General features: G+C 44.4%; 1 protein-coding gene across 1 annotated transcript in view; it reads left to right on the plus strand.

The window, feature by feature from the left end:
- The window catches only part of DLG5 (discs large MAGUK scaffold protein 5), a 145485-nt gene that overhangs the window by 95214 nt on the left and 36134 nt on the right, over positions 1 to 14137 (plus strand). The window contains exons 19-23 of the mRNA XM_070946450.1: positions 1877 to 1998; positions 3161 to 3250; positions 3812 to 3980; positions 10149 to 10311; positions 11849 to 11982. Of these exons, the coding sequence (XP_070802551.1) occupies positions 1877 to 1998; positions 3161 to 3250; positions 3812 to 3980; positions 10149 to 10311; positions 11849 to 11982 (678 nt within the window). The remainder of the gene's footprint in view (positions 1 to 1876; positions 1999 to 3160; positions 3251 to 3811; positions 3981 to 10148; positions 10312 to 11848; positions 11983 to 14137) is intronic.

Below are 14137 nucleotides of genomic sequence, written 5' to 3' on the forward strand. Positions count from 1 at the left end.
TTTCCTCAAGTTACCTACATGCCCTCACAGCTGACCTATACATATATATTTGATTTAAGGTTTGGCCTTGACTGTATCCTTATGGACAAGAGGCTATCAAAATGACAGCTCGTATCCTAATATATTTGTACCTTCTATAATGGGTATCAAACTCAAGACTCGGGGGTCAGATCTGGCCCACAGTGTGCTTAGATCTGGCCCGCGGGGCCGCCCTGAAAACAGCGGACCAGCCCACAGTGCCACTACCAGCAAAAATGGAGCCAGGGAGGGCTGCAGAGCCCTCCCAAGCTCTGTTTTCACCGGCAGAGGGTTGCAGGAGGCTGTTGCGGCCGAAAACAGGGCCCGGGGGGCACATGTGGTCTCCCCGTGCTCCGTTTTTGCTGACAGAGGGCTAGCAAAACAACCAAAAAACAAAACAAAACAAAAGGAGAAATGTTTCTCCTTTTGCATTTGAGCATCCAAGAAGGGACAGGAAAGGAGAAGGAAAAAGAGGAAAGACAAATAAAAAGAAGGGAAGATGGGAAGAGAGCGATGAAGGAAAAAGAAGGAAAGAGGGGAAGGAAGAAGAAAGAATGAATAGGGAAGGGGGAAGGAAGGAAGGAAGGAAGGAAGGAAGGAAGGAAGGAAGGAAGGAAGGAAGGAAGGAAGGAAGGAAGGCCCTCAGGCCACCTGGGTCACCACAGGTGCCCCAACACGAATGATATTGAGCTAGCCACGCCCACCCCAGCCATGCCGATCTCGGCTCCCTGAGGTCAAATACAATCCTGATGAGGCCCTCAATGAAATCAAGTTTGACACCCTTGTTCTGTAAAGACTCATGGGTGGCCCATCTCATAACACCTCACCTGATAAAATACCTGGGAAACATTCATCTTTTTTTTTAATGTACAATTGTTATTGGCTCAATCAGATGTAGTTTCTTTGAATGTAGCTGAATTTTGTTATGCTGCCTGCAAAACTGGCAGGCTTTGACTGCCCTCTGGCAATCCACCACCAATTGTTAAATATTATATTGTCTTTTTTATTTTATTTTGGGTTTTTTTTCCTTTTGTTTTATCATGATTCTTATTTGTCACACTGGTGTGTCATCGTAATAAAATTACTGCAATTTAAGATTTGGTCCCAGACAAAAGCATTGTCAGGTTTCCAAGTGATGAAACCCATTCAAAAAAAGAAATAGGCAAAGTCCATCTTCCAAAACAAATTTCTCTTATTTAGGTAGGCATCAAATTGGCAAAGACTGTTGTAATTCCGGATCTGACACAAACCGGAATGACACCACCTAATATTGAAAATTAGAAACATCCCACAAAAGTCATGTTCCCTAATAAAAGCAAAATCAACATTGGCCGGTAGTCTTCAAACTCCAGCTTCAGCTCTCAGCAACGACAGCCTCCGTTCCCACGGGAAAGAAGATCACCTAGCCAAAACAATACTCACTATCTATTCCCTCCTCCCACCTTAAGAATGTGGCGAGCCCAAGAAACCCCCCTTACAAAACAGAGAGAAAGAAAAGAAATAAATGAGTATAATACAAAGCTAACTAAAATGGCTACACATGTCAATTTCAGGTTCGACAACCATCACACATTTTGCTATGGTTCTGCCTCTCTACATAGCTCCCCTTCCTCCCTCCCTCGCTCCCCCTCTCTCTCCCTCCCTCCCTCCTTCTCTCCCTCTCTCTCTCTCTCCCTCCCTCCCTCCCTCCCCAGAAATTGATTACTCAGCGATGGACTGGTGAATCCCCCCATTCTACCATTTTTAAAATATATTTCATATCATATTTATGGGACAGAGATGTGTCTTATTCCATTTATGCCCCGTGATGTTGCTGTGGGGTGCCTGTGAGTGAAAATCCAATTTTCTTTTATTTCAGTACTCAACACCAAGGACATCTCAGTTTGGATCTGAGTCACAAGCACACCAGTGAGTGCTCTGAAAATACACGCTCCAGATCATCCCATGGTTCAAATTCACTGCCTTCTAGTGCAAGACTGGGTAAGATGTCTGAAAGAAGAAATGGTCTGCTCTGTTTCTGTAGCCTCAGTGCATCGTGGATATGGGCTTCCCTTGAAAGAGGGACATTGTTGGGGACAGGAGAGCTCTTGAAGTGTTCTAGAGAGGGTCTTTATGGGGGTGGTGAGGCCACCACTTTTCCACCTTCTGTCCTCTCCACCTTTTATCCTCTCACAAACGTCAATAAATCTTTCTTTTTATGATCTTGTAATCCCTTAATTTGGGGTGACCGGATGGAGCTGAGAGTTTACTAACCGGATGCCCTTCCTGATGCCTATATGAAGTTCACAGCACATTTTTTTTTCTTTGCACCATAAGAGAGAAATATCTGCCACTACCTACGATTAAACTCTCAACCTTCCGAGTGGGAGGCGAGCGTCTTCACCACTAGGCCCCCATGCCCCTCTCACACAAACCTCAATATGACCCACAAATGTTACATAATGATTTGATTGATTGGCATTATATCTGATTTATTTAGATTGATTGGCATTGTCCCTATAGACTGGTTAGCATTATATCTTTTTGATAATACACTGGCATCAATGTATAGTTATTAACCTGTGTGTTTGTGCATAGTTAACATGCAGAACTGGTGTGTCTGTAGCTAAGCATAAAACCTACCCAGGTAGGTTTTCTGCTTTGCTACACACAAAACACGTAGGGAACAAAGATTCTATTTTAATTGCAAAACAGGGAGACTTCTAGATGAGAAACTTTAAAAAGGGATAGAAGAGTTGTATATAAGAGGCTTCCAGCCTACTTTTGAGTCCATCCGTAAGGGCAAAATATAATATTTTGTCCACTTGACCATGCAGCAAAGGTCACTTAAAGTTGATGATGAGATCAGCACTTTTTGGAGAGAGGGGCTTCTAAGAGATGAGGAGAGGCTGCCCTCTACTCCTAAATCGATTATTTATTAATTATTTTAAAAAGATGCCCTTCGATCCTGTATTTGATTGAAGTAACTCTATGTTTAAATCGGTGGAGCTATTTTCATAAACTCAAATTTGGCCCAATCCAAATGAGATTTTTTTACCAAGTAAAACTTGCTTCAAAGAGTCTCGTTACCAACCTAGCTGGTTCCTTGAAACTTAAATGAATTTATTTCTTTTTTCCTCCCTCATTTTCCATTTCCAAGTAGGTTCCTCCAGCAATTTACAGTATAGAACAGAACGAATAAAAATACCTTTGACACCAAGATACCCAAGGTCCATCATTGGTTCTGACAGAGGTAAGTAATTTTCCCTACTTTCTTCTTTTCCATCTTTTTTTTTTAAATGAAGAATCTTACCGTAAGAACAACAGACACACATTTCTACATCTTACAGTCAATTTTCCTTTCATCCCACATCAAAGCTATTCACTAGGATTGTGTAAAATCCCCATGAAAACCCATTAATTCCATCACACTTTTTTGTGTGTGTGTGCCTTAGTTTCTTTCAGCTATTAAATAATACGGAAACTCATCTGAAAAAATGTTGATGGTAACTGTCCCCTCTTTACATACTGTGTTATGGAAGGACAGTTTCCTTCCACCCATCATATATTATGGTTGCAAGCTCATTTCCTGACATCTTGGCACCATATATCAGGAAGAGTATGGAGTTCAGGAAGGGGGAGGGGGAGGGAGGGAGGGAGGGAGGGAGAGATTGACAGAGATATGCTTTTGGTGGAAATCCAGTCTAAAATGCTCGGAGGTAACCCCGTAGGAACGTGGGAGCTTCTGTCTTATGTTCATGAAATATAAGTTTGCACCTAATCAACGTGGATCTTCCGTCTGTCGTTTATGCAGGTTCCTTGTCTCATTCCGAATGTAGCAGTCCCAGCTTGGTAACTCCTCCCCAGTCACCCCTTAACTTGGAGACCTCCTCGTTTGCCAGTAGCCAATCACAAAATTCTCTTTCCACCTTGCCCAGGATTTCGGTGAGCCCGGTCTCAATGGGGCAACGTCGAAAAGACAAGTAAGTCATAGTGGAGTTGATGCCAATGCTTCATCTCAAGAGGGAAAGAACTTCGCCTGGTCAAGTTCCATTCCTGGTGACCTCAAATCCGTGCAGTTTTCTTGATAACAATGAGGAAATGGTCTTCCATTGCCTTCTTTGGGAAAGTTTATTTCAGCTTCCCAGTCTTATTTTACATTGTCCACCTTTCCACCCATTCCTGGGTGGCATCTCATACAATCAATATTAACCCATTCCAATCTGGTTTAACTTTAGAACCCAGCAGGTTCAGCTGGCTGTAGTCACCTTCACATATCTTGTAGTGTGTGTGTTTTCTCTTTACGATCTTTGTAATCCCTTTTATCAGGGTGGATAAATGGAGCTGAGCATTTACTGGCCAATTGCCCTTCCTGACGCCTGTGCAGAGTTCTCAGCAGATATTTTCTCTTTGCGCCCTGATAGAGAAACATCTGTCTCTGCTTAGGATTGAACTCTCAACCTTCCGAGTGGGAGGCGAGCCAGCAGATTTTCCCAGCCTCAATCCCCTAATTGGCAAAAGGGCTTCATTTAATTATATGCCTTTAGAGACAAGGAAACTCCAAGCAGGAGTGAATAAGAAACTTAATCTATAGAGTTAGGAGTGTTTTTATAAATTGTACGGAACGCTGTGTATTTATTATTTCTCACTTTTGCATCCTACATAAGCCAGAATTCGGGCAGAATATAAAACAAATACAGAAATATCCCTCCTGCCCAAATAGTTTATCAACTAACGAGTTCACCGTTCTTAGAACATACATATTGCTCCTAAAATTTATTCATATAATGAATGAATATTCACATTTCTAAATCAAAATTAAATTAAAAATTAAATTAAATTAAAAATTAAATTAAAACTATATTAAATTTAAAAGTAAATTAAAGGCAAGCTGTGCTTTTCAGCCAAACTCCAACTTTTTTTTTTTTTTTGCTTTAATTTATATGCCACCCTTCTCTGGAGACTCAGGGCGGCTTACAATGCGTTAAGCAATAGCCTTCATACTTTTATATATTTATACAAAGTCAGCTTATTGCCCCCACAATCTGGGTCCTTATTTCACCTACCTTTGAAAGGATGGAAGGCTGAGTCAACCTTCAGCCTGGTGAGATTTGAACTTGCAGTAATTGCAAGCAGCAGTTGTTAATAACAGTGTGCTTTAGTCCACTGTACTACAGGCTCTTTTCCTTGAGGCCATTTCTAAGACAAGAATCTGCATTAGAGGCCAGGACAAGAAACAATGAATGGAGACTAATCAAGGAGAGAACCAATCTAGAATTAAGGAGAAACCTCCTAACAGTGAGAACAATTAATCAGGGGAACAGCTTGCCACCAGAAGTTGTGGGTGCTCCATCACTGAACGTGTTTAAAAAACAGATAGGACAACCATTTGTCCTCAAAGGTCCCTTCCAGCACTATTCTCATCGATTGATTGAATCCTTTATGACTACCTGGGGAACTCAAAGGTTCATGATCTCATTCTTCATTGAGAACTTTTCTGGAAGCCTTCCTTTCCACATCTGAACAAGACAGTCCATACTTCGGTTGGGGACCCATTTTATTTAAATATTTACCCATATTTTTCGGAGTATAAGACACACTTTCCCCCGCCCCGAAAAGAGGGTAAAAATTTGGGCGCGTCTTATACACCAAATGTAGCCCCGCCCACCTGCCAGCCTCTGCCTCACAGCAATTTACTTCCTTGCAGCAAACAGCCTGTTTCAGCTTCAGCACAGCCTGATTAGCACAAGCAGCTGATTGTCGGTTGGATTGGCCTCCCAACCCCCAGCTGTTTCAGGCTGCAGGGATTGCCATTGCCTATTGCCACGCGCCCTATTTGCTGCAAGGAGGCAAATTGCTGGGAGGCAGAGGCAGATTTTTTTTTTCTTCTGCTAATCAGGCTGTAATGAAAATGAAAATGAAATTAAAGCAGGCTGTTTGCTGTTTGCTGCAAGGAGGCAAATTGCTGGGAGGCAGAGGCAGATTTTTTTTTTCTTCTGCTAATCAGGCTGTAATGAAAATGAAAATGAAACTAAAGCAGGCTGTTTGCTGTTTGCTGTTTGCTGCAAGGAGGCAAATTGCTGGGAGGCAGAGGCAGATTTTTTTTTCTTGTTTTCCTCTCCAAAAAAGGTAGGTGCATCTTATAGCCTGGAGCGTCTTATACTCTGAAAAATACAGTAAATACCGTTTGGCTTTGAACAAGTGATCTTCCGTCCAATTTCATAGAGGAGAAGGTGGAGATTGAGTGAGTGAGATAAGACGGGTGGGAATATGGGAAGCCCCCATTTCTAGAAATACATTTTCTCCCCACTTCCCAGGCGCATTAGAAAAATACCTTCCAAATTTAATACAGGTAGTCCTCGATTTACAACAGTTCATTTGGTGACCATTCAAAGTTAAAGTGGCATTAAAACATGTGACTCACCTGACCATTTTTCACACTTACGATCTTTGCAGCAGCCCTGTGATCATGTAATGAAATTTCAGATGCTTGGCAACGGGTTCATACTTACGACCGTTGCTGTTTCCCGAGGTCCCTTTTGCGAACTTCTGACAAGCCAAATCAATGGGGAAGCCAGATTCGCTTAACAATTGGGTGACTAACTTATCAGCCGCAGTGGTTCGCTTAACAACTGTGGCAAGAAAGTTCATAACATGGGGCAAAACTCGCTTAACAAATGTCTCCTTTAAGCTACAAACATTTGGGGCTCAATTGCGGTCGTAAATCAAGGACTACCTCTTCCCTGCTAGTCCCGAATGCTGTGGTATGCATTGCCCACCCATCAGGAAAATCCACCTGATTGGAAAATCTCCGCAACTCCAATTGTAGAGCCTGTAGTATTGAGCCAAGTAAGCGCCCAATTGTCAATGTTGATCAATCTCTAGTGATTCGGGAACCTACCCCATGACCCCAAACATGCTCCCCATGAGACCAGTGGATAGTAACTGGATTTACTCTCAACTCTAGTTATCCAATCTGTTGGTTGTTTCTTTCTTCTGCTTCATGCCTTTTCCATAGTCCCGTGGTTGCCTTATTTTATCTGTGTCACATGATCTCCTGTGCCTTAGCCTGCCCTGATTTATCAACGAAAGTATTGCTGTCCTGGTTAGCGTCATAGTTTTGTGGCTTTTCCTGCAATTTGGCCAAGAAACCAAACAAGGAATGAGTAGATGATTGTGAATTTGGCGCCTCCCTTCTTAGCTATGGATTGTTAAGGAGGGCACAGCGGCCTATGGTGCGTTACTTAGCAAGAAAGGCTCTTATAAATAGCAGAGCAGTATGCTGGGGTGGGGGTTCCCAACCCACGGGCTGCAGCCCACTACCGGGCCGTGGCCCATTAGAAATTGGGATGTGCGATCGGCTGGCCGGCTCCCTTCTCCCACCCCTGCCGAGCCACCAAGCTGTCAAGGTAGTGACCGCTGATGCTTGCGTCTTGGCATGGAAGGCATGGAAGGTGGTAGCTCTGTCTAGAATTTTCCATGCTTAGTTAAAGAGTCTACATCACTCTGTACCAATAGAAGAGAATATTTGTAGCTGAGGGTGGGAATGTGGGATCTCTGAGCTTGGCTGTTTCCTTGCAGACGTTTTATGACCCAACTAGGTAACATCATCAGTGCTAGAAGGGGGTGGGAGTTTGCTCTGAGTTTACATACAAGTGGCTCGTCCTGTCAGTTTTGGTGGTTGCTTGCTTACCAGACTAATCAGCATGATTAGCATAATCAATCACGCCTAACAACTAGCCTAATTGGCATGATCAATCATGCCTTACCAGCATGTTCCATCCAGTGAACAGCCTAATTAAGGAGCCAGCAAGAACGCTTCCATCAACACTGACAGTACAAACCATATGGAGAGAGCAATCTCCTCTCCCTTCTAGCACTGATGACGTTAGCTAGTTGGATAAAGAAACGTCAGCAAGAAAACAGCTCACAGAGCACCAAGGACCCCACAGTAACCCAGGTGACTAAGGCCTATGTTTGACATGTTTTATAATACACGTGGTCCTCGACTTACAACAGTTCGTTTAATGACCGTTGAAAGTAACAACGCCATTGGAAAACGTGATTTATGACCATTTTTCCACACTTATGACCGTTGCAGCAGCCCCATGGTCAAGTGAACCAAATTCAGATGCTTGGCAACTGGCTCATAGTTAACAATGGCCACAACGTCTCGGGATCGTGTGATCCCCTTTTCTGATGAGTAAAGTCAATGAGGAAGCCAGGTTCACTTAACAACCTTGTTACTAACTTAACAACTGCAGTGATTCACTTAACGACTGTGGCAAGCAAGGTCGTAAAATGGGTCAAAGTTCACTTAACAAAGGTCTCACTTAAGGACAGAAATTTTGGGGTTCGATTGTGATCATAAGTCGAGGACTACCTGTATAAGCCAATAAGCAGCCTCTCGTGGATGTAGACCGACACGAAGGGCCTATTTCCACACATCAATGTGTAGCATAGCTTTGGCTACTATCTCTTTTCTCTAAGGCCTTTTTCTTTCTTTTTTTCTTCCTTCCTTTCTTCATCCCTCTTCACCTTTCAGATATTTGTTCCGTAATAGGTCTTTTCTGAGAATTCCTGTGGCTCCTACGCCAAAGTTCTGTTCCCTCAGGAGTTTGAGGTTGGCTTGACATACAGGTTGTCGTTGAGAAGTTTATTTGTGTGCTATTTACATGTTTGGATAGAAACCCTCCCGTCCCTTTCCCCAAAAGGGGGGAAAAAAAACCCCCAACCCTGCATGGTAATTGCATCGCTACCATGCAAGGCACCATTGTGAATTAACTGCCGGAGTTTGCTTTACAGCGGCTTCATTTCCATCGACTAACCCTGCCTTTTACTCGCGTGGAAACAGAAACGATTCGGCGTTGCCTTTTCCCTTTTTCATCTCGTGATTCACCCCCATGAACTATGACGATATTTCTATATTTCTATAGAAATAACACTCTAAAGCAGGGGTCCCCAACTCCAGAGCCACAGCCGGGCCGCACGAGAACCGGGCCACACGAGAGGAGAGCCGATGCGCAGCGCGAGCCGGCACACACGCGCATGTGCGGTGATTCGTCTTGCAGCCGAGCGATGTGCCTGCATGCCGGCTCACACCCTTTCACGGCCCGGTGGGTCTATGACAATTCGTTGCGGCCAGCTCACCATGACCAACCCACCACAGCCAACTCACTGCAGGATCTACTAGGACAGTGTTTCTCAACCTTGGAAGCTTGAAGATGGGTGGACTTCGACTCCCAGAATCCCCCAGCCAGCAGCGCTGACTGGGGGATTCTGGGAGTTGAAGTCTACCCATCTTCAAGCTACCAAGGTTGAGAAACATTGTACTAGGACAAGCAGCTGCACGACAAGAGTTACACTCATACCAAAGAAATGGTGGGATAGAATCATTAAAAAAAAAAAAAAAAAGGATGCATAAGGAAGGACAAAATAAAATGCGAGTGGCAAAAATTAAAATATTTTGTAATTTATTTTAAATAATGAAATAGAATCGTTCAATTGTCCTGCGGTGAGTCGTCTTGCGGCAAGCTGGCCATTCCAGCAAGTTCTTCCGCTACAAGTTGGCTGTGGTGAGTTGGCCCACAGCGAGTTTGCCGTAGTAAATTGGCTGTGGCAAGTCGTCCCATTCCCCGGCCTGGTTCCCCTCTGTCCCCCCACCCACCCAGATGCACCGCCAAGCCGTAAAGTTTGGGGACCACTGCTCTAAAGGGTCCAAAAATGGCTATATATTGATGTAAGCCTTTCCCGCCCCACCCCCCCGCCAGAATGCATTCCAAAATGGCATATTATATATGCTTATTGACCTATATATATAATATGGGCCACAACATGTTTTCTTTCTGACGTTTTCCACCCTGATTCCATTTATAATTTTAATTCGCCATTCCATGCCTTTCACATTAGCAGCAACCGCATCGATGCTATTCCGTCGAAGACGGTCTGATCCAGCTTCCGTCCCTTGCATGCGAAAGGAATGTCGCCATTTTGAGCCAACGTTTTAAAAGGGGCCACTCTTCCGCTTTTGAAGGGGACGGTGGGCACGGTGCATGCCCTCCGTGTGATATATATATATATATATATATTTTCCTCTCCTGTCTTCCGATGCTCGCTCAAGAGGTGTCCCTGTGCTCTTTTTCTCCCAAAAGACCCTACATGGAAGAACCGCGTCAAGTCAAAGTGCAGAAGGGGGCCGAACCCCTCGGGATCTCCATTGTGTGCGGGGAAAATGGCGGAATATTCGTCTCGAAAGTAACCGGTGGCAGCATTGCCCATCAGGCCGGCCTTGAATACGGCGATCAGTTGTTGGAGGTAAAGCTATGAGTCGAACATGACGACACTGTTTTCCAGTTGGTTGTGTGGTACAGGGGGTTCTCGACTTACGACAGTTCGTTTAGTAACCATTCAAAGTTACAACATCACTGAAAAATGTGACTGAGGATCATTTTTCACACTTATGACCATCGCAGCCTCCCCGTGGTCATGTGATCAAAATTCAGATGCTTGGCCACTGGTTCATATTTATGTCCGTGTTCTGGGGTGGGGGGGGTCGCGTGATTCCCTTTTGCGACCTCCTGACGAGCATCATCAATGGAGGAGCCGGGTTCGCCTAACTTAACAACCGCAGTTACTCACTTAACAACTGTGGCAAGAAAGGTCGTAAAATTGGGCAAAACTCACTGAACAAATGCCTCGGTTAACAACAGAAATTCTGGGCTTGATTGCAGTCATAAGTCAAGGACTACTTGCATTTGTGTGGTCTCACTAACATTGGGACAGCTTTTGTTAAAAATATTGCTCCCTCGAGTTCTTAAAATACACTGTTTCCAAATGTTGTTTTCAGAAAGAAAGGGGGGCGGGAATAAAATAGATTCCATTGTGGTCGTAAGTCGAGGAGTACCTGTAGAAAAAGTGAATACCTTCAAATAACCAGATTTATTGGCATTTTAACTAGTTTTTATTGACATTGTTTTGTCACCTACTTTCGTCTTTAAGGATGAGTTGTTTTAACATGTTGTTGGTAGACACCGATGGGTCCAAATACACCGCCCTTGTCCTTTAAGTATGTTTCTCTTGTGTGTTCTCACCTGCACTTGTTTTTGCAGTGTGTTACACACACACACACACACACACACACACAATTTATATTTGCTGATAAAGAAATAAAGGAAGACTAGTATAGATCTATTTCAAGCTATTTAGCTCTCATCAGCAAGCCATACCCTTACTCTGATTCGAACTATATACACACGCGCACATACATATACATATAAATATTAAAAAATAGTAAATATTTCCTATTTATGGGACGCGATGGCTCAGTGGCTAAGATGCTGAGCTTGTCAATCGAAAGGTCGGCAGTTCAGTGGTTCGAATCCCTAGTGCCGCGTAACGGGGTGAGCTCCTATTACTTGTCCCAGCTTCTGCCAACCTAGCAGTTCGAAAGCAGGTAAAAAATGCAAATAGAAAAATAGGGACCACCTTTGGTGGGAAGGTAACAGCGTTCCGTGCGCCTTTGGCATTTAGTCATGCTGGCCACATGACCATGGAGAACGTCTTCGGACAGCGCTGGCTCTTCGGCTTTGAAACAGAGATGAGCACCGCCCCCTAGAGTCGGGAACGACTAACACATATGTGCGAGGGGAACCTTTACATTTACCTTTTAGTATTAATGTTATTGTGATGAATACTATTATAAACACTTTGATTGATTGCCTAAGAACAATTGTACCTAGCAACACACTGTTTAATGGAAATTGAATAAAATTAAAAAAAAATGTATATATATATATATATAAAAGGAATATTTATGAATGAATTTTTTTGTGGTTCTCTTATCTTCTCCCAGTTTAATGGCATCAACCTGCGGAACGCCACAGAACAACAAGCTCGGCTGATCATTGGGCAGCAGTGCGACACCATAACTATTTTGGCACAGTACAACCCCCACATGTTTCAGCTGGGCAATCATTCACGATCAAGGTAAGCTTCTCCACGATGGTCATGTGAAGCAGTGGTGGTATTCAGCCAGTTCTATCTGGTTTGGGCAAACCGGTAGCAGTGGCTGCAGGAGGCTCTGCCCACCCACCCATCCTGTTTTTGACCCTCTGCACATGCACGGAAGGCCTTTCTTCTTCCCAGGGATAGATCTGAAGCAGAGACCAAGACACTGTTACCATGAAGCACCAGTTGATTTATTTGACAGATTATAGCAGGGTTCCCCAACCTTTCTGGCTTTATGGCCCAACCTGGAGGGGTGGGGAAGGGGGGATGGTTTTGTGTGAGTGGTGTTGTGGCTCCGTTGCCTGAGCCTGGGCTATCGACAGATGCGGACTCTGAGAGTGAGGGAGAGGAGTTGGCAAGGCCTCCCTCTCCAGGACCCTCCTCTCTGGCAATGCCTCTGGAGGACACCGAAGGCCAAGAGCCAAGCACGTCCCCGCAGCCACAGGTGGACAGCGATGAAGGAGATAAGTGCTGGCTGGACCCTCGGCAGTGGCGCAGGGAGAAGCGTGCGCAGCAGAGGGGAAGGCGTGCCAGAGATTAGCTGAGTCACTGGACCACATCCCACAGGGTATAAATGTGGGCGTGATGGCCGGTTCAGTTTGTGACGAGCAAAAACTAGAAATAATCCATTATCTCTGCGTCACTGGACTTCTGCCTGCCTTGTCGGACTGCATGTGGACTAATCCTTGTATTGCTGAAACTTTGCCTGCTTTATTGGAATGCTTGCAGTCTAATCTTTGTTTTGTGTGAGTAAAGTCTGAATTGGCAGCTAGCCACTGGGTTGCTGCCAGCTTTATCTTCAAAGATTTTGTCATGTGGTTTATTAACTCCGGGCCGTCTGTGGGGGTGCGTGTGTGGAACGGGGACAGAACAAGTGGTGGGTAAGTTTACGCTTGCACACAGCTCCATTTGCTCGAGCGGTGGGCACTTGCACCCACCACTCTCGCAAAAGAAGTATACGTACTCGCTGCTCGTGCAAGTTGTGATGTGTATGTGTGTATGCTTGCCTGCCACTTCCACATCCAGGTTCTGAATGGCTCAAGGCCCAGTTAGTGGGCCACAGCTCTGGGGGTTGGGGATCCCTTGATTATAGTAACCTAGGCAGGATGAGAAAGCCTAAAAGAGAGATGGAGTCACGAGCCCCTCTTGATAGACTTCTGCGAAAGATCCTTTTGATTTTATTGGTTAACAAACTAGATGTTCTGACCTAGGCTTCCTTAGAAATTAAACAGCACAAACTTAGTCCCGGCAAACCTCTTTAATTCATATGACTGAAAATTATTTTCATTTACAGTCTGCAAGGCTTGATAAACAGGCTTTCAGAGGAAGGTTATCAACACCCATCTATCTCATGTGGAATGCTGCCAAAGAGCTAATTTCCAGAGGCAGGGCAAGGCCAAACTTGGCACAGAGTCACAAACAGAATTTTCAAATCTTGAATCGGCCAGATGAACTAACTGCTTCCTGCAAAAGCTCACGTCCCGTTCGCTTCTCTTTTATGTCTTATGGGTAGGGCCAGTCATCTCCAAGCCTTACTCCCAAGTCGACCCTGTTTTCTTAATTGTTCCTGTCTCCCGGCAACTCTGTGCATGTGCACACTGGGAACAGGCTGTTCTGCCTTGCTGATGTCAGACTCCAGAGACTTCGGAGGCAGCAAAGAACTACTAGATGGCATTGGCCCCCTCTCTGCCTCCAACTCAGAGTCATCGTCCGAGCCTTCCCCAGACTCCAGGACTGGCCCACGTTCCTCCCCAACTTCCTCACTGTCTGAATCTGCTGCCAGCTCTGCTGGCTGCTGGCGGGCCACAACACTAGATAACAGAGAGCCAAAGAAATATAATCTTCAATGTGAAGGATAACATTAATCTTACTGATCGGATTAATTGATATACATTTTGAATGGGTAATGTCAAGCACTAAAGACCAGGTCCACACATGAAAGTCCAATTAACTGATTTATTGCTAAAAAGCCTATGCAACAGGAATCTTTTCAGCTAAGGGTTAGCACTGCTTGGAGTTAAATAATGGAAATCAAGGGGGTTTGGACTTAGTCTGCTTGTGACTATGTAGGGATTCTAGGCTGATTCCTCTTTTAATTCCACCCACAGCTTCTGCCTTGTCTTCTACTACAGGT

Source organism: Pituophis catenifer, unplaced genomic scaffold, assembly GCF_029215685.1.
Source record: "Pituophis catenifer annectens isolate HBS135680 unplaced genomic scaffold, rPitCat1.0.hap2 SCAF_6, whole genome shotgun sequence".
NCBI classification, from domain to species: Eukaryota; Metazoa; Chordata; class Lepidosauria; order Squamata; family Colubridae; genus Pituophis; species Pituophis catenifer.